Genomic DNA, 26,152 nt, shown 5'->3' on the forward strand with positions numbered 1-26,152 from the left:
TTTTTTTTTTTGTTTTTAAGTTTATTTTTGAGAGAGAGAACAAGCAGGGGAGGGGCAGAGAGACAGGGAGACACAGCATTCGAAGCAGGCCCCAGGCTCCAAGTTGTCAGCATAGAGCCTCACACGGGGCTCGAACCCACGAACTGTGAGATCATGACCTGAGCTAAAGCCGGATGCTTAACAGACTGAGCCACCCAAGTGCCCCCAATTTTTTTAAGTTTATTTATTTTGAGAAAGAGAGTTGGGGAGGGGCAGAGAGAGTGAGAGAGAGAATCCCAAGCAGGCTCTGCATTGTCAGCGCAGAACCTGATGCGGGGCTCGAATTCACTGACCGTAAGATCATGACCTGAGCCGATGTCAGACCCTTAACTGACTGAGCCACCCAGGTGCCCCTCTGTGGACTTCTGTCTGCATCCGCTGGCACCCAGTGTGACATTTAGCACATAGTAAGCATTCAATCCACTCTGTTGGACTCAAGAAACTTTAAGAGACCATGTCCAGTTTTTTACACATACACATACAGCCCCCACCCCCTGCACCTGCCCAGCAGCTTGCTGGGTTGAGATTTTTTGAGAAGGAGTATAAAACTTGGCTAAATGTCTGTGTAGCCTGGGGACGCTTGAGGGGAGAGGCATGTTGCACTGATCCCAACAGATCTTACCCAGTTCCTGCAAAGAGTCTCCGTTATTGCCTGGAAGAGTGGCTGACGACTTGGAGGCATTTGGCCCTTTCCATTTGAAATGGGGAAACCTGAGGCCCAGAGCTCTCAGCGTTGCTGATAAACGTGATAAGGGAAACGTTTGACGTGATAGCATCTTCTGGGGTAGCTGCCTGTGATGCTGCCTTCTTGGTTGCTTTGGGGATAGGTGAGACGTGAGAGAGAGATGTGCCGACACATTGGTCGTGCTGGGGATTTTTAAGACCAACCCAGAATAGCCTTGACCCTGGGACCCTGGAGCAGACATGGCCTCTCGTCCTTTGTGGTTCTGTGCTGTGTGTTCCATGTACTTTGATGGAGCCAATCCCTTACGTGCTCAACTAGGTGTAACTTGTGCGTCCTCCCTTGGAAATTATAGTGATTGCTTTTTCTAGGAAGAGCGAGTTTTCCTTTATACTTTGCAAGAAGGGTGTCCACAAGACGGAATGGTTACAAAGTCATAGAATCAAAACATTTTTCACTGTAGAATGCTAATATTGAAAAGACACTCCCCTGCCACCTGCCCACCTTATTTTACTGATGAGGAAACTGGGGCCCTGGGGTAGGATGAGTAGAGGAGCACAAAGCTTCTCTCACACGTGTTTTCCCCATAAGGAACGTCCAAGCCTCCTTCTTTTTTTTCTTTTTGTTCTTTTTTCAGTTTGTTTATTTATTTTGAGAGAGAGGGGATGGGCAGACAGAGGGAGAAGAGAGAGATTGGGGGATGGGCAGACAGAGGGGGAGAGAGAATCCCAGACAGACTCCACCCTGTCAGCACGGAGCCCAACTCAGGGCTCCAGCCCACACACTGTGAGATCATGACCTGAGTCAAAGCCAAGAGTTGGACGCTTAACCGACAGTTCCAAGCGCCCCTGGAACATCCAAGCACTTCAACACTGTCCTGCGGGCCATTTTAAACAGCAAAATTGCTGTCAAACAGCACAAAAGTGCCAAAACATAGCACTAAGTAGACTGCAAAAAGGGCTCTTGTTTGTAGTATGAGAGCTGAGACAAGGGGCTGGTGCCTGTCTCCGCCGGGAAAACGGGCACCAGGCAATTCAAATGTTTCTCAGCTCTGTGCATGCCCATAAATGGCTGTGAAGGCACTGTGAGTTTTGATTGGGGGCTTACAAATACATTTTAACAAGTAGGTGAATTTGCAAAACTGGAATGCATGAATAATGAGGACCTGACTGTATGTTTTCCTTATTTCGAGGGGGCACGGGAGCACCAGCCATCTAGGAAGTGGAGGTGGAGGAGGGCCAGGTTAGAGTAGCCACAATCTGTTGGGTACAGGGTACTGTGCTGAGCACTTCATATGTTGCTCGGCTGACTGAAAGCCCATGAACAGAAATGTTTAGACACGAAAAGAACCTCTCATCTTGCCTTGGTATATCCCATTTTATAGATCAGGACTCAAGACCAGTGAGCCAAAGGGCAGTTTGTTTAGTGGAACAGCTGGGAGCCCAAATTTCAAAGTCCCAGAATCCTGCTGTCCTTGGAACAAGTGCCCTTAGGATGCAAATGTCCTTCTGCCCAGCCCGAGCTTCCAATCAGTCCGGATGGGAGTACGTAATCCGGCTGATTTTCCATGTTTTCTGCTGTTTCTAATGTTCATGTCTGGGCAGCGGGGAAGGGAGGTGTCTGATCACTAGGAGTCACACATAAGGAATTTCTAGAATTATGCCCAGGACTAACATGGCTTTTAAAGAGAGAGTTGTCCAGATAAGGCTCTGGCTCAGTATCATTTGAAGAACTTTCTTAATGTTTGTCCTTCGGCTCAGCCTTAGAGGTACCTGCCTGGCTGGTATTGCTGAACTTCTGAACCTGCCATTTCCTTCCCCTTGCTTTTGTTTGAGTAAAAAACCTGCTTTACAGGAGGGGGAGGGGAGGATTTTTTTGGAGTTGCCTTAAAGAAGCTCCTTCCCTACCCCATCTTCTGGCTTCTCTTGAGTATCAGCAGTGTCCAGGGAGGACATGGGACTGTCTACTTAGTCTAGAGCCAGTCGGCTTGTCTTGGATTTCACTTCAGGGTTTCTGGAAACATCTGTTTGTTGGTCCCCGGCTGGTAGACACAGCATAGACTTTACAAAAACAAACTGCATAATACTACACCCCAGGAAACTAGCACATAATAAATGGCCTGCTTAAGGAAGCCATGAAGAAAAACAAAAAAATGCAACCATTCTCTAAATTTTCTGAAAATAAGTCAGAATCAGAAACAATTCCAGCTTTTTCCACTGGGTGGTGTTGTGTTGAGTTTTACTGGATGCTTCCAAATCTCTAGGCAGGTCCCCAATCCAAACAGAAATTCTGAAAGCATGGGGAATTTTTGTTAGGTGGAATTGTCCTGCTTTTTACACTGAATGAGTGTGTTTTTTCAGAAGATTCTTTTTCCGTGCCCTACACACCTGTTACCATTGTTCCTGCAAAGACTGGAAATTCCTTTTCACAGTTGCAGACTTGTACCTAGCGTAGTACCTGGCAAAGAATGGGTGCTTCATAATTACATGGGCTCTGATTCAACAAATGTAGGAGTTAAGGTCACAGCAGTGTCCTACTTGGATGCACTGAATTAGAAATTACCCATCTACGCCTGGGCTCAGCAAACATTTTCTGGAAAGGGTCAGAGAGTAAGTATTTAGGCTTTATGGACCCTACAGGCTCTGTTGCAACAACTCCACGCTGCTGTCCTAGTTGTGAACTCAGCCGGTGTGACAGGGCCTGGTTGTGTTCCAGCTGAACTTCATTTACAAAAACAGGCAGAGCTGGGTGTGACCTCCCACCGGTAGTTCACCCTGGTTTATCCAAAAGTGCGTGTAGGCACGACACAGACTTTAGAGGTCACTGTGGTGAAGAGATTCTGAGAATCTGTGAGTGGCAGAGATGATGGTAAGCATTCACCAAATTCTGTTCTGCTTTCCACCCGAGTCCAGGAAGACCCCGTTTCCCAGCCTCCTTTGCAGTCAGGTGGCACCTGGAGACTAGTTCTGGCCATTGAACAGTGTGTCCAGAAGTCAAGTCTGCTGTGTTCAGACCTGGCCCATAGATCATCCTACCCACTATCCCCATACTTTCTTCCCTCACTTGCTGACGGGGTGCAAATAATCCAGGGCAGGACTTAAGGGTCGTGGGGGTTGGCAGAGCCACTTGCTGGAAGGAGCTGGGTCCCAGGATGACTGCATGGAGAAGAGTCCCCCCCACCCACACCCTCTGCGCACATTGGTATGGGAAGGAGCGTAAAATAAACCTGCATGTGCTGTTAAGGCCCTGAACTTTGGGAGTCATTAGTCTATCCTTTCTGTTAATACCATGTTTGGGCTCAGATATGGATAAAGAAACTGACACGTAAGAGCTTAGAGCTCTTCTCTCCAGAGCTAATGCCTTCCCGTCAGGCAGACCTGGTCTTTGATTAGAGAGAAGGGGAATGAGGCTGCTTTGGTGTTCATGCTCTTTAGGAAAGTGGGTGTATAGGAAGTATGTATTACTGCAGTTTGGGTCTGAGAATCTGGGAGCACTGAAGAGAGAGTCACTGGGAGGTAGAATGATGATGGAGAAATGAGGAGAGTTTTAAAAGAAAGTGGCCTAAAAAAATCATACATGAACCACACTAATCCTTGTACCCAGGATGCAGCCCCGTGCCCCCCAGTACAGTGGTTCATCTCTGGGCGTGTAAAAATGCATTTCTTTGAGGTAGCCTGGAACACCCCCCCTCCCATCCTAACACCATTTTTCTTTCTCTGTCGATGAAGGAAGTAAAATTTAATAGCCTCTGTAATAAATCATCACTAAAACCTTGGCGGCTTAGCAAAATCAGTGTTTATTTCAGTGTTTATTTCTCTGTCACGACCATCTCAATCTTACGTGAGTTAGTGGTCATGGGCTCTGTTCTATGTGGTCCTTCAAAGATCCAGGTTCCGTCTCCTTTCTGCTGAGAATCAGGGAAAGACAAAGTGGAGGAGGCTTGTATGGGAGGTTTTTAAGGCCAGGCCGGGTAATAGCATGCTTCATTTCGGCCTGAATTCCATCACTCAGAACTCAGTTACATGGTCCCCCCTGATTGCAAGGGGGTGGGGAAATCACAGCCTGTGAGCCCCCCAGGAAAATACAACAGGATTTGGGGGATCTGTAGCAGTCTCTGTTTAACGGGAAAACACTTTGAGCTCCCAAAAGCTAACTTTACAAACACAGCCAACCTGTTTGTGAATGGAGATCTTCTGCCTCGCTGTCTAGAAGGGCCGCAGACATAAACCAGTACCAAAGGGAATGGATTCCTTATAGCTGACCGTGATGCTACAGGAAGCCAACGGGGCAGGGTGGGGGGAGGTGGAAAGCACTTATTACCTGTGAGGGGGGTGACAGAGGGTTGGTGGAGGTCAGGGGTATCTAGGACCAGGCTCTCTGCCACTCTAGACCTGCCTGTCTCTAATCTCTCTCCTTCTTCTGCCACTCTGCCTTTCCTTGGCCTTCCCAACATCCAGGCCCTGGCCACAGTCATTTTGGCTTTGTCTGAGGAAGACCTGGGTAGATACTGGCACATATCCTGCCAGCCACCCCCGTACCCCCTGCCCCAGGTTCTGCAGATACGCACAGACACGTAGGGACAGATCTTCCTCTTATAAATTTATAAATTTGAACTGTCTCTCATAATACAATTTTGATCTGCTAACAAAACTGAAAGAACTTCCCTCAACTTGGGGAGGAAGGGGACAAACAAGATGGTGATAGGGACCAAAAAAAAAAATCCCATCTTGCTGCATAACATAGGCCTCTGGACATAGACGATTAAACTGGCTCCCAAACAAGTGATCTTCTGAGAGGCAGCTTCTGTTGGCTGAAGCTTCTTTATTCTGAGGTGGGGGTGGGGGGGGGTGGGGAGGGGAGTGGTCGGTGCAGAGGGGAAGCCACCAGATGCTGCTGGTAAATTCTACCTGAATATGTTCAGCTACCCTGGGACCTGAGAGGGTTCTGATGCTTTCCAGAGCATCTCAGGGGGAAGCAATGACGTGTGAAAATTGATATAGCAAAGAGCTGATCTGGTCACAGTGCTGTCATTGACAAGCAAGCAGGAATCCACATTCATGCAGGAAGGAGAGGATGCAGCCGCCTTCTCTTTACAAACATCAGGCCGCCTCTGGTGGGAAAATCTTAGCTCATCCCCTCCTTCACCCTTAGTTGAAATTTCTCCTTTTCTTTTACTGTTAGCATTTGTGTGGGGATCTGATTGGTTTCCACCAAATGGGTGTAGCTCTAATGCTGAAATCTTCAAGGGCAGGGCAACGGTCCTGTTTACATTCTGTAATGCCAGTCCTGGATCGAACATAGAGCAGGTGTGGGATGGTGTGCCTTGAAGGATGACTGAGTCTGGCTGCCAGTGTCCAGCTGACTTTGGGACATTTAGGTCACCCCAACTGAGGCCTAAGATGCTACCACCATCTGGACCTAAGGTTATAGGGGATTTTGCCCCTACATAAAATTGAATGGACCGGAATGGAAGATTCTGCGCATCATTTTGGGTTTGGTCAGGAAATCAGTCACTCAGAGTGATATGGAATAATGGATTTACTGTAAGGCTTGCACCATATGTAACTGGTGGAGCTTTGAAGAATGTACTAGAAGGTTGTTCCCTCTGCGTATCTGGTGGTTGCTTAGCAGGACCGGCAGTGGGGGAGAAGAAAAACTGGATGTGAGGCAGGCAGAGCAAATACAGACCAAACCCATGAAGGCAAAATGGACCCCATGGGCACTAACTGGGACCTGCGTGTGTCTCTCACCATCTCTGTGTTAACAGTGCAGGTGACTTGTAGCAGAAGCTGGCGTCCTTGGCCTTGGACCTGCACACATGTGTCTGCCCCAGGCTATGGGGAAGCTGCTCCAGGATTTGGAGAAGCTGAAGGAGAAGATCCAAGCTGGTGCTGAGGGTGTAGCTCCTGCCGGCACCAGTGAGGTTGACCAGAAGATCAGCCACAGTGCGAGCTGAATCAGAGCTCTGACCTTCAGAGCAGAATGGCCGTGTTCCACCTCTGATTCCCAGAGCTCTTTCAGATTTCTTTGTGGCCCACCCTCACCCAGGAGCATACAATAAGGGGGTTCTGGGAAGCATCATTACAGCCGAGCCAAGTTGACACAGAACAAGGCCACAGCTTCCATCTCTCACTTGCATCATTAATACTCACTGTACCTACAGATGTTTGTGCCAAAGTAATTTATCACAGGAACATTTTGGACGAGCCTTTTTAGAGAAACCCACTCAAGTTTTGACTGACGGGAAAAGATAAAGTAACCTGGCCTTTCCTGCCAACACTATGTGGCTGGTGAATTCTGTTATTTATTTTTGTTGGGAAAAAAAGGTGAGGAGAAAGAGGAAGACAGATATTGGAATAGAAATAAAGACTTCTTTTGAATTTTGAATTGAGTTAGGAAAGATTAATTTCTAGTCTGAGTGTGATGGACGATTGCCTTTCTACAAGGAGAACTCTAGGTAGCTTTGGACCAGGGGTGAATTAGTCAAATGCCTACCTGACAAGTGGGGTGTCCCGGGTGGCACCCTGGTGGCAATGGTGGCAGGTGTCCCTACCGGAGCCAAGAGTTGTTGAAGAAGCTGGAATTTGATCAAAGGAAGTTGGAAAACCAATTTTGTGTGTGAAATCTTAGGAAGTAAATGGTCATTTTGTAAGTATTCCAGAGGTGTTTGAAAGAAGCACATATTGTACAGTTATTTTGAATATAGGGCTCTACATGTGTCCCTGAGGTCAAATTTCCTGATCAAGATGTTTGAATTGACTATATCTTTACAGTCAATAGTTAGATGATTTTTCTTATTTTATCAGTTACTGAGAGAGTTATGTTAAAATTTCCTGTAAGAGGAGAACAAGTGTTGGCAAGGATGTGGAGAAAAAGGAGCCCTCATGCTCTGTTGGTGGGAATGCAAACTGGTGCAGCCACCGTGGAAACCAATGTGGAAGTTCCTCAAAAATCAAAGTAGAATTACTATATGATCCAGTAATTCCGCTACTGGGTGTTTCTCCAAAGAATATGAAAACACTAATTCGAAAAGATCCATGCGCCCTTACATCTATTGCAGCATTATTTACAATAGCCAAATTACGGAATCAACCCAAGTGTCCGATAGACGAATGGATAAAGATGTGGTACATATGCCATGGAATATTATTCAGCCATTAAAAAGAGGGAAATCTTAACATTTGCAACAACATGGATGGAGCTAGAGAGTATAATTCTATGTGAAATAAGTCAGAGGAAAACGAATACCACAAGATTTCACTCGTGGAATTTAAGAAACAAAACAAGCAAAGGAAAAAAACAGAGACAAACCAAGAAACAGACTCTTAATTATGGAGAACAAACTGATAGTTACTAGAGGAGAGGTTGGCAGGGTGCGGGGTGAAATAGGTGACAAGTAGTACACTTGTCATGATGAGCACCGAGTAACATATAGAATTGTTGAATCGCTATATTGTACACCTGAAAAAAAAAATAACTATGTTGACTGTACTGGAATTAAAATTTAAAAACTTGATAAAAAAATTCCCTGTAAGATGATCTATTTTGCCATTTAGGTCTAAGAAATTTTGCTTTCTATATTTTGAGCCTATGTTATTAACTGCATATAACTTTAAAACTGTTATGTCTTTCTGAATCTTTGTCCTTTAAAATATTCCTATCTCAAGTTATGCCTTTAAGCTTAAAGTCTTTTGTGGTTTTTTGTTTTTTGGTTTTTTTTTTAGCTTTGTGGAGGTATTATTGACAAACCTTATAGTGTACTTTGATTGTAATAGGGAGGCTTCAGCTTCCTTCAAGTTAGTGTTTGTGTGGTATATCTTTTTCCATTTTTCTACTTGTCCCCCTTTCTGGGAGTTAGCTTCTTATGTTTGGTTATTTCTGTGGTGTGCTGGATGCATGTGAAGAAATAATTTGAGGGTAAGGAAGATACTGTCTTCTAAACTCCAAAATGGAATTTCTTTTTCTTCTCCCAGGTGCCTGAGGATATTCAATTGTGAGATTGTGGTGATTCCATGCTGAGTTGCAGCCCCCTCAGGGCTACCGTTTGGGATCCAAACCCAGAACGAGAGGGCTTTCAAGGGCCTTTGGCCCCTGCTAACCTTTGAATTTCAATCCCTGTCACCCTAGTCCTATGATCTTGAAAAAGGAGCTGCTCCACCTTCCAGAATAAGCAGAAACCCCAAGGAGAAAGGCTTCCCAAGTGCTGGTTCAACTTTTTAGATGCCATTCTTCCTGATATTCCGACCAGTAATTATTTACTATTTCATTAGTTTTATGATACTTTCAAGTGTATTTTTTGAAAATACTTTGTTCATCATTTCTACCTGTCCTTAGTGGAAGAATTGATTGAAATTTCCTAGTTGTTCTATACCAAAAGCAGAAGTTTCTTATTTATTTCCTATAGCAAAAATTCTGTCTCTAGTATAGTTGACTGGCATTTTTCTTTATTTTTTTAAATGTTTATTTACTTATTTGAGAGAGAGCGTGAGCAGAGGAGGGGCAGAGGGAGAATCCCAAGCAGGCTCCACCTGGGGCTCGACATGGGTTTTGATCCCACGACCCTGGGATCATGACCTGAGCTGAAATCAAGAGACTCTTGACTGAGCTGCCCAGGTACGCCTAGCATTTTCTTTATAATGTAACATTTGAGATGCGTTAAAAGCTGATCGTAATGGAGCACTGAAATTTTACTTCATAATTTATGTTTAATAGGATACAGAAGCGCAATTCTGGATTTTGATGTAGCTGCCAAAACAAGTAGGGGTTATTGTACAAAAGTCAGCAATACTATGTTACAGGGAACTTAACTTTTTAATCCTATATTTTATTTCAATCTTGTTTTCAAAAAGTTTGCAAAGCTCATAGGTACTACATATGACAGTAGACACTTGAAATATTATTAAATTAGATTTTTATCATATAGAATATATTAATAAAATTTTGAATGAAAATGCTTGAATATCTGACAAAAGAACTCTGGCTTCCAGAATACCCTCCCCTCATTAGTAATAAAGTCAATCTTGGAGAGAAAGCTCTGGGCCCCGCAGTCCTGGGAGGTTAATGGTGTAAGAAGCTCTCCCACTGAGGATCTGGCAGAGAACAGGGTTGCCTGCTGAGCTCTGAATTCCAGCCGGAGGGGCTTGCTGGGCTCCACGGGGACTGTCATCTGGGCAGCCGTGGATCCATGCGTGAAAGTAGCAAGGCGCCACTTCATGAAGAGCTCCTTTCATGGTTACCCTGGGAATTTCCGAGTGAAACGCACATGTTAGGACATCTGTTTTCTGTGTTCCTCCTTCAGAGCAGTAAAAATGGTGATTTTGTTTGAGAAAGAAATAGAGGAAATGCCAGATATGAGCTCAGTGTTTGAGAAACTGGTCGTGTTTCTTGATCTGCTGAATAGCCCCCATAATGTTTACTCTTTTGAGATTTTTTTGTTGTTGTTAATGAAACAAATGTGTTAGGCGATTTCAATTCAGTATGCTGCTCTAACCTAGGACTCTCCTGAGAACTACAGACCCATTTTTTTCCACCCACTTCCTGGACATCTCCACTTAGATGTCAGCCGCCTCAGACTCAGCATCTCCTCTATGCGAGTCTGTTAACATTTCTCGAAACCTGATTCCCTTCTGACTTTTCTTCCCCTCTTGCATGAGGTAAAGTCAGTATTTTTATTATTGAAGTATACTTGTCACACATTAGTTAGTTTCGAGTGTAAACTTAGCGAGTTGACAAGTCTGTACCTTATACTATACTCACTACAAGTGTGGCCACTGTTTGTCCCCGTACAACTCTATGGCAGTATCCTTGACTGCATTCCCTGTGCTGTGTCTTTCATTCCCATGACTTACTCCTTCCATAACTGAAAGCCTGTATCTCCCATTCCCCTTCCCCTGTTTTGCTCATCCCCCCCCACCCCTCCCCTCTGACAACCATCAGTTTGTTCCCTGTATGTGAGTCTGTTTCTGCTTTTTGTTTGTTTGTTTAGATTCCACATATAAGTGAAATCATACAGTATTTATCTTTCTCGGTCTGACCCGTTTCACTCAGCATGATACCCTCTAGGTCCATCCATACTATTGCAAATGGCAAGATCTCATCCTTTGTGTGACTGAATAATGCTCCATTGTATACATATTTCACATCTTCTTTATCCATCCATCCATCGATGGACCCTTGGGTTGCTTCAATATCTTGGCTATTATAAATAACACTACAGTTAACATAGGAGCGCATTTATCTTTTTGAATTAGTGTTTTTGTTTTCTTTGGGTAATTACCCACTAGTGGAATTACTAGATCATATGGTATTTCTATTTTCAATTTTTTTTGACGAACCTCCATACTGTTTTTATAGTGGCTGCACCGATTTACATTCCTGCTAACAGGGCACAAGGGCCCTCTTTTCCCCACATCCTCAACAACACTTGTTCTTGGTCTTTTGACTCTAGCCGTCTGACAGGTATAAAGTGGTACCTCATTGTGGCTTGATTTGCTTTTTCCTGATGAGTAGTGATGTTGAGCACCTTTTCATGTGTCTGTTGGCAATTTGTATATTTTCTCTGAAAAAAAACATCTATTCAGGTCTTCTGCCTGTTTTTTAGTCAGATACTTGGTTTTTTTTGGTGTTGAGTTGTGTAAGTTCTTTATATATTTTGGATATTAACCTCCTATTGGATATATCATTTGCAAATATCTTCTCCCATTTAGCAGGTTGCCCTTTTGTTTTATTGATGGTTTCCTTCCTTGCACAGAAGCTTTTTATTTTGGTATAGTCCCAATAGTTTAATTTGACTTTTGTTTCCCTTGCCTGAAGAGACATGTCTACAAAAATGTTGCTAAGGCCAATGTCAAAGAGATTACTGCCTATGATTTCTTCTATGATTTTCATGGTTTCAGGTCTCACATTAGGTCTTTAATCCATTTTGAGTTTATTTTTGTGCATGGTGTAAGAAAGGGGTCCAGTTTTATTCTTTTGCATGTAGCTGTCCAATTTTCCCAGTACCATGTATTGAAGAGACTGTCTTCTCCCATGGCATATTCTTGCCTTTTTTGTCATAGATTGTCATAGATTGTCATTAATTGACCCTATACACATGGGTTTATTTTGGGGCTCTCTATTCTCTTGCATTGATCTATGTGTTTATTTTTGTGTCAGTACCTTATATACTGTTTGGATTGCCACAGCTTTTTAGGACATCTCAAAATTTGGGATTGTGATACCTCCAGCTTTGTTCTTCTTTCTCAAGATTGCTTTGGTTGTTTGGGGTCTTTTATGATTCAGTAAAGATCTTAAGATTATTCTAATTTTGTGGAAAAAAATGCTGTTGGTATTTTAACAGGAATTGCATTAAATGTATAGATTGCTTTGGGTAGTATAGACATTTTAAAAATACTCTTTTAATCCATGATCATGGAATATCCTCTTCTTTGTATCATCTATTTCTTTCATCACTGTTTTATAGTTTTCAGAATACAGGTCTTTCACAACCGTGGTTAAGTTTATTTCCTGGTATTTTATTCTTTTTGGCACAATTGTCAATGGAATTGTTTTCTCAGTTTCTCCTTATGCTACTTTGTTATTAGTATGTAGAAACACAACGAATTTCTGTGCATTAATTTTGTATCTTGCAACTTTACTGAATTTATTTATTCTAATAGTTCTTTGGTGGAGCTTCTAGGGTTGCTTATATATAGTATCATGTCCTCTGCAAATAGTGATAGTTTTGCTTTCTTACCAATTTGGATACCTTTTCTTTTTCTTGTCTGATTGCTATGGCTAGGACTTCCAGTAGTATGTTCAATAAAAGTGGTAAGTGGACATCCTTGTCTTGTTCCTAATCTTAGAGAAACAGGTCTGTTTTTCACCATTGAGTATCAGGTTAGCTGTGGGTTTTTCATATGTGGTCTTTATTATATTGAGGTTTGTTCCCTGTGAACTTTGTTGAAAATATTTATCATGAACAGATGTTGACTTCTGTCAGATGCCTTTTCTACCTCTATTGGGGTGATATTATGATTTTTATCCTTCGTTTTGTTAATGGGATGTATTAGTTGATTGATTTTTGAATATTGAAACATCTTGCATCTCCAAAATAAATCCCACTTGATTTTTGGTGAGTGATCCTTTTAATGTATTGTTGAATGTGACTTGCTAATATTTTGCTGAGGATTATTGGAACTACATTCATCAAGAATATTGTCCTGTAGGTTTCCTTTTTTGTTGTATCTTTGGTTTTGTTATCAGGGTAATCCTGGACTCATAGAATATATTTGGAAACTTTCCTTCCTCTTCTATGTTTTGGAATAGTTAGAGAATAGGTATTAACTTTTCTTTAAGTGTTTGGTAGAATTACCCATGAGTCCCTTTGATCCTGAACTTTTGTTTGTTGGGAGTTTTTTGAGTTACTAGTAATGATCTGTTGAGATTTTCTATTTCTTCCTGATTCAGTTTTGGAAGACTGCCTGTTTTGAGGAATTTATCTATTTCTCCTGTAGTGTCCAATTTCTTGGCATATAATTTGTCCTAGGATTCTCTTATAATCCTTGGTGTTTCTACAGTGTTGGTTGTTACTGCTCTTCTTTCATTTATAATTTTATTTATTTGTGTTCTCTCTCTTTTTTTCTTGCATCTGGCTAAAGGGTTATCAATTTGTTTATCTTTCAAAAAAAACTAGCTCTTGGTTTCATTGATCTTTTCTGTTTGTTTGTTTTTAGTCTCTATTTCATTCATTTTTGCTTTAATCTTTATTATTTTCTTCTACCAAACTTGGGTTTTGTTTAATTTTCGATTTCCTTTAGGTGTAAGATTAGATGGCTTATTTGAGCTTTTGCTTGTTTCCTGAAGTAGGTCTGTATTCCTGCATATTGCCCTTTTAGAATTAGTTTCACTGTTTAGCAGAGATTTTGGACTGTTATGTTTTCATTGTCTCAATGTAATTTTTAATTTCCTCTTTGATTTCTTTATCGACACATTGGCTATTTAGTGGCACGTTGTTTAGCCTTCATGTGTTTTGTCGCTTTTCTCCCCCAGTTTTTTTCTCGTGATTCTAATCTCATACTGTCGGGGTTGGAAAACATGCACGATACGAGTTCACTCTTCTTAAATTTAATGAGGCTTGTTTTGTGGCCTAACATGCGACCTCTTCTGGAGAATGTTTAATGTTCGCTTGAAAAGAATGTGTTGTTTGGGGATGGAATGTTTTGTGTATATCTGTTATGTCCATCTGGTCTAATGTGTCATTGAAAGAAACTGTTTCCTTATTGATTTTTCTACCTGGATGATCTATCCCTGGATGTAAGTAAAGGTGTTAAAGGCTCTTGTTATTATTGTATTACTGTCATATTTTTCCTTTGTTTTATGTATTTAGGCACTCTAGTATTGGGTGCCTAGATACATACAATTGTTTTATCCTCTTGTTGGATTGACCTTTTTATCATTATGTAGTACCCTTCTTTGTCTTTTATTACAGTGTTTTAAACTCTATTTTGTCTCATATAGATATTGGTACCTCAGTTTTCTTTCTTTCTTTCTTTTTTTTTTTTTTTTTTTTTTTTACCTCTTCTCTTTGCACAGAATACCTTTTTCTATCCTTTAATTGTCAGTCTGTATGTGTCTTTGGGTCTGGAGTGAATCTCTTGTAGGAAAAATATAGGTAGGTCTCATTTGGTTTGTTTTTTATTTTTAATCCATTTCACCCCGCTGTGTCTTTTGGTTGAAGCATTTACACCATTTACATTTAAAGTAACTATTGATAGGTATGTACCTGTTGACATTTTCTTAACTTTTCCAGTTGATTTTGTAGTTCTCTGCTTTTCTTCTGTTCTTGCTCTCTTACCTTGTGACTGATAACTTTCTGCAGTGTTAAGCTTGAATTTCTTGCTCTTTATTTTTCATCAACTAGAAGTTTTGGGTTTGTGGTTACCATGAGGTTCATGTAGAACATCCTAAGTATATAGCAGTCTCTATTGAGTTGATGGTCATTTGAATTCGAACACATTGTCAAAGGCCTTTTTTACTTCCTCCTCCATGTGTTATGTATATGTTGTCATATTTTACGTCTTTTTATTCATAGTTTTCTTCTAATTATGTCCTTGAAGTCCCTTTAACATTCTTGTAAGGCTGGAGTGGTGGTGATGAATTTCTTTATCTCTTGGGATTTTTTTTTCTTTTTCTCTCATTTAATTCTAAATGATAATCTTGCAGGTAGAGTATCTTGACTGTAGGCTTTTCCTTTCACTTCTTTGAATATACGATGCCACTTCCTTCCGGCCTGCAAAATTTCTGCTGAAAAAATCAGCTAATAGTTTTATGGGGTTTCCCTCGTACATAACTTTTTGCTTCTCTCTTGAAGCTTTTAAAATCCTCTCTTTATCTTTAACCTTTGGCATTTAAATTCTGATGCATTGTGGACCTCCTTGGATTCATCTGGTTGGAAACTGTCTGTGCCTCCTGAATCCGGATGTCTATTTCCTTCTGTAGTCTAAGGAAGTTATCTGTTCTTTCTTCAAATATGGTTGGGTGTTTTTTGGTTTGGTTTGGTTTTGTCTTGTTTTGTTTTTGCCCCTTGCTCTCTCGTTTCTCCTTCTCGGACCCCTATAATACAAATGTTTCTTGGCCTGATGTTTTCTCAGTGGTCCTTTAACCTGTCTTCATTTTGAAATTCTTTTCTTTTGTGCTCTGCAGCTTAGGTGCTTCCCCTTCCCCTGTCTCCTGATTGCTGAGCCGTTCTTCTGCATCTGCTCATCTGTGGTTGATTTCCTCTAGTGTGTTTTTTATTTCAGTTACCGTGTTCTTCAATGCTGATTGGATCTTTTTTATATGTTCTATCCCTTTGTCGAAGCTCTCACTGAGATCCTCCACTCTTCTCTCCAGTCCAACGAGCATCGTTATGATCGTTAGTTTAAGTTCGTCGCCAGGCATGTTGCATATCTCTGCTTCATTTAGTTCGTTTTCTGTGTGTTTGTCTTGTTCTTTCATTTGGCGCATTTTCCTCTGCCTCCCCATTTTGATTGATTTGCTGTGTGTTTCCATGCATTAGGTACGACAGCTACTTCTAAACCTGAAGGAATGTGTGTGGTCATCCCTTACGTAGACTGTGTGTGCCTTGTGACTTGGGCTGGCTGGCCGGAGCGGTGTCTGGTATGGGGTTGGGGTCCTGGGGCATGCTGTGCTGGGGCTGCACTGGTGGGCTGACCAGAGCTGAAGTGGGCACGGGCCAGGGCAATCTCAGGGCTCTTGACCCAGAGGGCGCCCCGGCAGGATAGCTGAAATGGGTGCAACCTGGGGCTGTCTGTGCAGATGGGTCCTGGTGAGCAGCCAGAGCCAGGGTGGGGTGTATGCTGGGGTCCCCAGGTGCTCCATGCAGGACAGCTGTAGCTGAAGCGGGCACGGGCTAGGGCGGTCCTGGTGCTCTCTGGGCAGAGGGTGCCATGAAGGGACGGCTGTAGCCGAACGGGTGGAAACCAGGTTGTCCTGGGTGCTCAGAGCAGCGGGTGTCGGGAGGGATGACCGAAGTTGAGGACAGCACTTGCTTGCGGTGTTCTGGGGCTCTGTGCAGGTGGCCGGAACGAAGGCCTGGTGTGGGTTACTCACAGGGTGCCCTGCTGGGGCGGCTGGAATGGAGGCAGGCATGGGACAGGGTGTCCCAGGGTGCTTAGCACAGGGGCTGCATGGGTGCGGCTGTTGGAGCCAAAGCGGATGTGAGCCAGGAGGTCCCAGAGTGCTCTAGGCCGGGGGTGCCCTAGCAGGCCACCTGGAGCTGAAGCGGGGCAGGTCTGGAGCGTCCCAGTGTGCCTGTGCCTGTGTCCCCTTGGTGCGGTGGCTGGGGCTGCTCTGGGGTGCACCGCGGTGCAGCTGCCTTGATGGGACAGCTGGGGCCGGTGTGGGCTCGCTGAGGAGGCGGAGTGGCCCCGGCACCTGGATTCTGCTCCCGCGTGGGTGGCAAAGTGGAGGGCAGACGTAAACCGTGGTGTTCCCCGGGTCCTTCCAACCTGGAGAGAGTCCCAGCAGCTCCCCTGCCGTTTTGTGGAGGCTGGATCTTTTATATACTAGCTGCTCTTTTAAACTGCAGCCCTTTGCCGTGCCCCCGGGGCAGATAAATCTGCTCAGGGCCCTTCAGGACTACCCCTCCCCACTGCATTTGGCCACGTCGTCGGTGCTGGGGAGGGGGGCGTCCCCGCATTACTGTGTCTCTTTCTGTCTTGCTGTTCTCTGTGCGGTCTCTCTAGCTTCTGTGGTACAGAAGCTGTTCAGTCAGCCCTCAGTTTTGCTCTATAGATAGATGTGGATTTGGTGTGTCCCCCCAGGGGGGTGCCGCAGGGGAGCCGAGGGACTTCCTACCGTTGCCATTTTAGACCTTCAGCTCAAGGAGCCAGTCTTTTGAGAGACAGAGAGACAGAGAGAGAGCACAAGTAGGGGAGAGGGGCAGAGGAAGACAGAGAATCCCAAGCAGGCTCCACACTCAGCCCTGCACCCAACACGGGGCCCAACCCCACAACCCCAGGATCACGTTGTCAGCGGTAATCAAGAGTCACACGCTCCACGGACCGAGCCACCCAGGCGCCCCAAGGGGCCAGTCGTAGACAACATAAAAGTGTTCCCACGTTGCCTCAGGGGCCCTCTGCTCTTCGTGCGCCCTAGTTAGAACGTGCTCATCAAAGTGCTCCTGCTGTGCTTGGAAGTGTTTCACCAGGCCATGGGAAAATATGTATAAAACCCCACTTTTTATAACACACAGACATCGTTAACAGTACAGCAGTCATTCATCCTTTGTTTTTTATTTTATTATTTTGAGAGAGATTGCGGGCATGCGCAAACGGGAGAGTGGCAGACAGATGGAGACAGAGAATCCCTAGCAGGCTCCACTGTCCGCACTGTGGGGCTTGAACCCATGACCCGTGAGACCATGACCTGGGCTGCAATCGAGATTCAGATGTTTAACCGACGGAGCCACCCAGGCACCTCAGAGTCATTCATGTTTCAATAAAATGTATTTAAAAATGGGTCACCCACTTTCTCACTCCTCTCCACCCTTCACAATATTTTTTCCTGGAACGATCCACAGGGGTCCACAGGACCCACAGTGGGCGGTGGCTGGGCCACTCTCCCTCCCAGCCAAACTCATGTCCTCGTCAGGCCATTCTCGATCAGGCGACAAAATGATATCCGACCGTAGAACCTTTCCAGATAAATAGAGACCACGGAGGCAAGTAACTGCGTGATGTGATCCTAGATGGGGCAGATAAAGGGCATTAAGAGGACAACTGACAGGGGCGCCTGGGTGGCTCAGTCGGTTGAGCGTCCGACTTCGGCTCAGGTCACGATCTCGCGGTCCGTGAGTTCGAGCCCCGCGTCGGGCTCTGGGCTGATGGCTCAGAGCCTGGAGCCTGCTTCCGATTCTGTGTCTCCCTCTCTCTCTGTGCCTCCCCCGTTCATGCTCTGTCTCCCTCTGTCTCAAAAATAAATAAATGGTAAAAAAAAGAAATTAAAAAAAAAAAAAAAAAGAGGACAACTGACAGACTTTGGGGAAGGTCTGAAGATGAGATCACAATATTGTGTTAATGCTACGCTTCTTGCTTTTGGTCATTACACTGTGATTTTTATAGTCCAGGGTCCTCGTTTTTAGGAACTCACACCAAAGTCTTTAGCAATGAAGAGGCATTGGGTCTGCAACGTCCCCTCAAGTCCTTCAGGTGGCAAGTCTATGTGCGTGTGTGTCCGGAAAGGGGATGGATGATAAGGCATGGCCATAAATCGTCGACATTGGGACAATCTTGAAAGGCACAGAGGAACTCTTCTATCATTTTCCCCATCTTACATTATTCCAAAGTAAGTTTAAAAAGCATGATCTCAACAGGTGGGAGCCTTAGCCAGGAGGAGAGCTCTAAACTTGGAATACGTCTGGGCTCCTTGAATTCACTGGGTTCCAAATCCAGTTCCCAATTGCTGGGTTTGTAAGGAGACTGAGGTCCCTTCCTCTTTCAAGCCCGGGTCCCTCCATAGTCCCCTCACTTGGCTGAACAGACACTAGATCTTGCTCTCCTGGCTGAGCTCCCCTGGTTACCTGAAAGCTCAGATTTGTCTTTCCACAGCCTCTGTATCCCCTTCCCTGCCCCCCCCCCCCAACTGGGTGCCCATGTAGAAGCCTACATTCCTCTGGGATATCTCACTGGGCTGCATTTTTTTTCTCTCTCTCTCCTGCCAGAGTCAAATACTGGACTTATCCATTGTAACACGGGCCGGTCAGAATAGAGTAGGTTGTGCTCCGGGAACAAACTGCCCCCACAGTTCAGCTTACTTATCACAATGAAAGATGATTTCTCACTCATGCTATGCGTGCAGTGTGTTGGGGGAATCTCTACTCATTGAACTTGCTCAGGAAGCCCGGCTGATTGAGGCTCCATCTTGTCTCCTGACCATCACCACAGTAGATGAAAGGGAGTGTGGTAAATTACTCAGTGGCTCTTTAAAGTTTCTTTCTAAAAGACACAAGTGTTGGTTCCACTTCTGCTTCACCCACCGTGAAGTACAATTCTCCGTGACATTTGTGAGGAGGGGAGGTGGGAATATTTGTAACATCCCGATGATTCTCACAGTGCTCTCTCTCAGGAGTTAAGCTGAGAGTAGTAGTTATATTTAGGGGGCGCCTGGCTGGCTCAGTCAGTGGAGCATCCAACTGGACCTCGGGGTCGTGAGTTTGAGTACCACGTTGGGTGCGGAGATGACCGCTTTGCAAGTTAAAATAGTCCTATTTAGGAGAGCAGCCTAAGAGGCAGGCATCCCTGAAGCAACGATTCCGCCTGCCTGCCACCAGGGGCAGAGTGAGAGCGACAGACTGGCCAGAAATCACCAGAGCATTTCCTACTCTGAGACACTTTCTTGTCTCCGAGCTCCTCTGTGCTCTCGCTGTGACTGACACAGGCTTCTGTCATACTGTCCTCAAGTTCTTTTGCTGTTATTTTCTCGTGATGTTCTGTTAGGTAGATTTTGTTTACGTGCCCCAAATGTTGGCTAGATGCCTGCATCACTAGAACACCTGTTATTTGCCAGGCACTGCACTAGGTTCTGGGATATAAGGACAGGGAAGACATTGGCTCTGCCCTTGTGGCATTTCCTGGCCGGTTATGAAGACGGGGAAGAAAACAGACACTTTATGTAGAGCCATGCCCCAGGTGGGAAGAGACCACCTGATTGTACGTGGGAGGAGGACAGTGGCGGGAGGCAGGGAGGAAGGAGAAGACAACCCTTTGGCTCCCTACAGACTCTGCCCATGTTCTCCATTCTTCGTTCTCTCTGGCTTCGAGTAAGGCAGGTGATGTCCAATGTGCTTGTGGGCAGATTGGAAGTCATGGTTTAAAGGCTATCGACATGCCCTCTTTTTGCAAACAGATATTTATTAGGCGTCCACCACAATGATAAGGCTAATTTTGCTCACATTTGGCTGGTACTTACTAGCTTATAAATCAGACTCCTTGAAACATCACTGGCTTTTTTCACAAATGAGGATGCCGAGATCGGTAACCACTGGAGTCTTTAAAAGTCCCAGCTGCACTAGTCGAACTCGAGCTCCTTATTCCCAGCCCGGGCACTTCCCACTGATCCATTCTGCTTACGCCTGTTTGAGATTCTACACCCGGGGTCTTCTACCTGCCAAGGACCCCACGGTCCAGGGAAAGAGTTTATATCCACCCTCGGTGGGTGGGGTGCAGAGCCATGCTGATGTCATCCCAGCCCTCGGTTTTGCCCTGAGCCGAGTGAATCTGTAAGATCTCCCTTTTCTCCAGCTTCCTGTCGGGCTGTTAATGAGGATGAATTATGCAAGACAGGAGCAACTTTTCAGGGAGTACCGTAGAGACTCCAGGAGATCACAGCTGCTAAGCGGATGCTTTGCTGACAGCTGCCGGTGGGTGGCCGGCCCTGCGTGATGTCATTGCCCTGAGATGTGGCAGGACGGCAGAGCAGAGGGAAGGTGGGGTTCCCGTCTCCTTCGGCAGGATTCTCTTGTCCGCTGCAATATGCGGCCAAGGGATGGGATGTTGGACCTCTGCGGCCAACACGCGGTCGTGTTGAGGATGTATTTTCATTGGCTAAGGTTTGGTGAGAGGTGTGGCCCCGTGCTTGCCCTACATGGATTAAATGAGATAATGTGTGCGTACCTCTCGGCACACGCAAAGTGGGCAATACATGTTAACTGCTGTAATAGTAGTAATTACAGCCATGGCGATCTTAACAAGTGCCGTAATAATGGAGCAGTGGTGTAGGAGCAAGAGTTATTTAATGACAGTAACGATAAATATCACGATATTACAGCGTTCATTGGCATGGGGAGTTGCACCGAGAGCGGTTCTGCCATGGGAAAGGGTCGTATCAGTGATGCGTGATGATAAACAGCAGAATGGATGGGAACTCTGCACTTGCTCTGCTTTGCTCTGAACCTAAAACTGCTGTAAGAAATTAAGTCTAAGTTACTGAAGGAAAAAAAAAAACAAAACAAAAGAAGGGAAAGAGGACAAAGACAGCAGACTGACATCGAATTGGCTATTCTCTGAAGACACGGCAGTCCCTTACTGCACGGAGGTGGACCTCCTTCGCCACCCCACCCTTGTACGCCAGGACAGTAAAAATGGTTCTTTTCAAATTGCCCTGAGACGCAGACGCCCGAGTAAAGTGAGGATCCCTCGCGCTTGGGTTTCTCTGTTCACAGTTGGGTATTGAACGCTGGTGAAACTGGCCCCTGGGTCCCGCTGGGACCGAAAGCCACGGGTCTTGGTCTTTCCGTGGCTCTTCCCGGTTCCAGCAGCCACGTCGTCTGCACCGGAGCTGAGTGCCTGCCTGCGAGCGGCTCCCCTGGAGGGCCCCCCGCATCTAGTGAGATCTTCCCGGATCCACAGACCGGGGGAAATCTTGTCCCCATGTCACCAGCGGGGTGGCTTCCTTTGCCTTTGCCCACCGAAAGCATCTCTCTCCTTCACTTAGGAAAATGCCCAGCTCATCCAAGAAGTGGAAGTGGACAAGGTCTGTGCGCTCTCCAGGGACCAGGTGGAGGCCATCAAGCAGCTGTGGCAGGACCCGGGAATCCAGGAGTGTTACGACAGGAGGAGGGAGTATCAGCTCTCGGACTCTGCCAGATAGTGAGTACAGAGCCCGGCCTAGCCCCACGCGCATCGGGCACACGTGGCCACGCTTCGAGGAAGCTTCTCGCTGGGGAGGAACTAGCTGCCTATAAAACGTGGGCCCTCGTTGCAACACTACCTCCTTCCCGCCTGTCAGCGTCCCCTCTGACTTCTTGGTGCGTCTCGTACCACCCCCGAAAAACTCTGTCCTTGTCCACGTTCACCTTTCGTTGCTGTGTTCCAAGCCTCTTTTTCTTTTTTTTCTTAAAAAAATTGTTGTTAATGTTGACTTATTCTTGAGACAGAGCGAGAGAGCGCACATGCAAGCAAGTGGGGGAGGGGCACAGCGCGAGCGAGGGAGACACAGAATCCGAAGCAGGTTCCAGGCTTTGAGCTGTCAGCGCAGAGCCAGCCGCGGGGCTCGAACTCACAAACCCCTGAGCTCGTGACCTGAGCCACAGTCGGTCGCTTCACTGACTGAGCCACCCAGCTGTCTCTTTTTTCAACAAGAAGCTCAATCCAATACGGGCTCCCTTTGAGGGGACTCATCTCATTTGGGGTGCTGGAATTTTCTGACTTAAATACAGTCGACCACTGCTTCTGGATTCTACTTTCCTCTTCTCCGTATCCCTCTACCTTTGGTTTCCTGATCATTAGACAGCAGGTCCAACTGTCCTCAAATCTAAAATCAGAGTGAAACCAATTTGACCATAAATTTCATAGTAAGAAAAAATAATAATAAAAATCAGAGTGCAGACCAGCAGTGAAATAGGCCCACGCCCGTGGCTGATCTGGTGCTTCCCTCTAGTGGGCAAGACGGGTTCTGCAGGCCCAGTGCACGCAGGAAGCTCAGTCCCGGGGCCCTTTGCTTATTGACTCCCTGGGAAGGCCTGCACACTATATTTTTGATTCATAAAGCTCTAGTTTCGAATCATTAATCTCTAAGGAAAAACGAAACAGATGGTCCTGCACGCAAACTATCCCGTGGAGATCACAGCATTTCATCGTCTTAAGAATTTCTTGAGGCCCTGCCTCTCCGTCATCTAGGTCACTGGACAAAACAGATCTATCATATTCCTTCTTGAAGAGGTGATGATTCCGGCTTCTGCATCTCAGCTCTTTCCCCTTTGCCCCATGTCATCTTCCGTCGTCTGAGGGCCCCAGAATTCTTTGCCCTTCCCCGCAGGTGCATCCCCTTCCCTTCCGGTGTTGCCCTTGCCCTCTGAGCTGGTGCGGGGAGGTGGTTCACCCGCATCGTCTGGACAAGGCAGTGGTCAGGAAAGGAAACCTGAAATCTCAAAGCCCTTTGATGCGTGTCCCCGGCCGAGTGCCATTAACCCAGGTTTGCACAACCACCCTAAGCACAGGAACATTTAGCTGCAACAGAGCAGTCAGGTAGGAAAAGGAAATAAAAGAAGCCCGGAGAAGGTGTTGGGTCAGCTCAGAAAAGATCCAGAAGGAAGGAAGGTGGTGTCCCAAGGAAGAGGACAGACTGCCATTGGCAGCTGTAGAGTGAGAGACAACCTCAAGTCAGTGAAGCCATCTCCGGTCCTTCCCTGAGACAGCCTAGTGTCATCGGCTTCTGTGAAGGTCCTGGGGAGTGGCCGGGGCTCTTGATGTAGATCCATTTGGAGGAGACCCGGTGGAGCCCTGAACACTAGAGCTCACGCGCTAGCAGGAGTGTAGGGAACAGCTAGGTGGACAGGGCTGCAAACAGAGTGGCCCTCAGAAACCCGGTGTTGCCCCGCCTTTGGACTTGGCAATATTCAAGGCGCTTGTGCAGCGTCCTTGGTCCGGGTCCGTAGTTGTCATCCGCTTATTGGGCCAGGCGTTCCCTCGACAGGACTTCAGTGTGTGCCTGCTGTGGGCCAGGCACCGGGGTAAGAGCTGCAGGTACAGCCAGTGCTCTCTGTCCTCAAGCGACATACGGTCTGACGGAGTGTGGTTTGCTTCCTTGGAGTGAGGGCTGCACGGTGAATAGGGTTGGCCTGTTCCCCCCCGGGCTCCCCTTCATGCCGCTTGCTGGGCACCGCTATCCTAGCCCGGGTCTGTCTGAGCAGGGAGAAGACAGGGCCAAACCTTACTTTGCGGGAGCCTCCGAATCACCACCTCCATCGTTAGCCAGGGCCTGGTTACGGTCATTTTTCTCAAAAATGCCTTTTAGAAAGGACTTAGAGCTTTAAAAAAAGTGTCTTCTCATTTGACCACAGAAAGAGTGATTTGTTTTCGGCTTAGGAATTTAATGTACGGCCAGAAATCATCTGAGACCGGTTTTGGCTTCTTGTGGATGTTCAGTTTCCCAATAAACAGTAAACTTTTTCTTGTGAAGGAACTTTGAGATGGCCTGTTTATACCTTTATATTCTCATAGAAACTCTAATTCATCGAGCAACGCCCTTGAGAACAGCGTCTACATTCTACACTGTTTGTGGAGGGGGGTGAGTGTGGGATGGGGGAGGGTCAGCGAGCCCATCCCAACAGGCTTTCCTTCCGACCCGCCGGCTCCCTCACTGGCCAGCGAGAGAGAGAGAGAGCTTGGAGCCCAGAGGAAGAGATGGCCTGATTTACAGGTTTCCCAGGGGCTCATGGAAGCTTCTGATCCACATTCCCTCCCAAACGGTCACAGTGGGGTGGGGGTGCCTGGTCAGCACCAGGTCTCAAGAAATCTTGGCTGGAATCCTTGAGACTGGCCGGGGGGTGGGGGGTGCAGTGAGTTAGGCTGACTTCCCCAATGTCTGACACAAGTCTTGGCACCTTGCTGTCTGCTCTCACAGTTACCTGACCGACATTGACCGGATCGCAATGCCGTCCTTCGTGCCAACCCAGCAGGACGTGCTTCGTGTTCGAGTGCCCACAACCGGCATCATCGAGTATCCGTTTGACTTGGAGAACATCATCTTTCGGTAAGACTGTCTCCCTGATGTGGTCCATTAAGAATCTGTCCGGTCTTGGAAGTCCCCAAATTAAGTCCTTTATTCCTAAGAGCGGTTATAGCTCCTAGAGCCGTATGACCCTGTCCGTCACGAGATGTTTAGAATTGTGATAGGTCTCCAGTCCTAGAATGGAGAGGAGCTCCCCTTCCTGTTCCCTGTAGAACATAAAATTCTCCTTACCTAAGTCTGGAGTGATTCCTGTGTGTAAAACACACGCACACATAGATGTATACTTCTGTAACCACAAATTGAAAACACTGATGTCGTTTCCCTAAATTTGACTATTTCTCTTCCCTTATATTCCCTTCTCTAACATCTATTTAAAAAAAAACAAAGAGCCAACACAAAAGTGTGTATTAAAAATTACTACTGGGCACCTGGGTGGCTCAGTCGGTTAAGCGTCCGACTTCGGCTCAGGTCACCATCTCGTGGTTTGTGAGTTCAAGCCCCGTGTTGGACTCTGTGCTGACGGCTCAGAGCCTGGAGCTGATTCTGTGTCTCCCTCTCTCTCTGACCCTCCCCTACTCATGCTCTCTCTCTCTCTCAAAAAATAAATGTTAAAAAAATTAAAAATTACACAATACATATAAACTATTTACAGCTGTGTAAAAATGTATGAATTCCCACATATAAGAAGTACTTTTAGGATGACTTAAGTGGACCTTCATTGCATCTAATTATGGCAACAAATTAGTGATATGGTACATATGCCCAGCATTGCAAATTTCAAAGCAATTCTATATCCCTTGGTTCCCATGTTCCTCCTTAGGGCTAATTACATTATGCTTTTCCAGTGGAGATGGACAGGTCCCACCCTGCCACACCCAGGCCGTCTGTAAACCCTGTTCCATCTCAAGGCTTCGGAGCATTGTTGCTCTGGTCGAGCTCCTTGAAAATCTTCATCTGGGGGTGCCCGGGTGGCTCAGTCAGTTGAGCATCAGACTTTGGCTCTGGTCATGATCTCACGGTTTGTGAGTTCGAGCCCCACGTCGGGGTGTGTGCTCGTAGCTCAGAGCCTGGAGCCTGCTTCAGATTCTGTGTCTCCCTCTCTCTCTCCCCCGACCTACTTTTGCTCTTGTTGTTACCCCCTCTCTCTCTCTCTCAAAAAAAAAAAAAAAAAATAATAATAATAATAATCTTAAAAATCTGTATCTGAATGCCATGAATTTATGAACACAACTATTTCAGAATCAGTGCTGTTTGCTACTTGGAAAACTGGTATCTGGTCCACAGATACCACCATCTTTGGCCCACCTGGTTTTTTTAAACAACTTTTGAAACTTGGTCCATTTTGCTTAAAACACTTGATAACTGGTTTCTCTGAAAGGTTGAGGGTCCGGTCATGGGGTGCGTTTCTATCCAGCTGCATGGCAGTCGACCCTGCAGACA

General features: G+C 45.8%; 1 protein-coding gene across 2 annotated transcripts in view; it reads left to right on the forward strand.

The window, feature by feature from the left end:
* Window positions 1–26,152, forward strand: part of LOC131492040 (guanine nucleotide-binding protein subunit alpha-14) — a 203,529-nt gene that overhangs the window by 170,778 nt on the left and 6,599 nt on the right. For both annotated transcript variants that reach the window (XM_058695651.1, XM_058695650.1), the window contains exons 3-4: window positions 21,695–21,849; window positions 24,605–24,733. In XM_058695651.1, the coding sequence (XP_058551634.1) occupies window positions 21,695–21,849; window positions 24,605–24,733 (284 nt within the window). The remainder of the gene's footprint in view (window positions 1–21,694; window positions 21,850–24,604; window positions 24,734–26,152) is intronic.

The sequence above is a fragment of the Neofelis nebulosa genome, chromosome 12, assembly GCF_028018385.1.
Source record: "Neofelis nebulosa isolate mNeoNeb1 chromosome 12, mNeoNeb1.pri, whole genome shotgun sequence".
Lineage (NCBI taxonomy): Eukaryota > Metazoa > Chordata > Mammalia > Carnivora > Felidae > Neofelis > Neofelis nebulosa.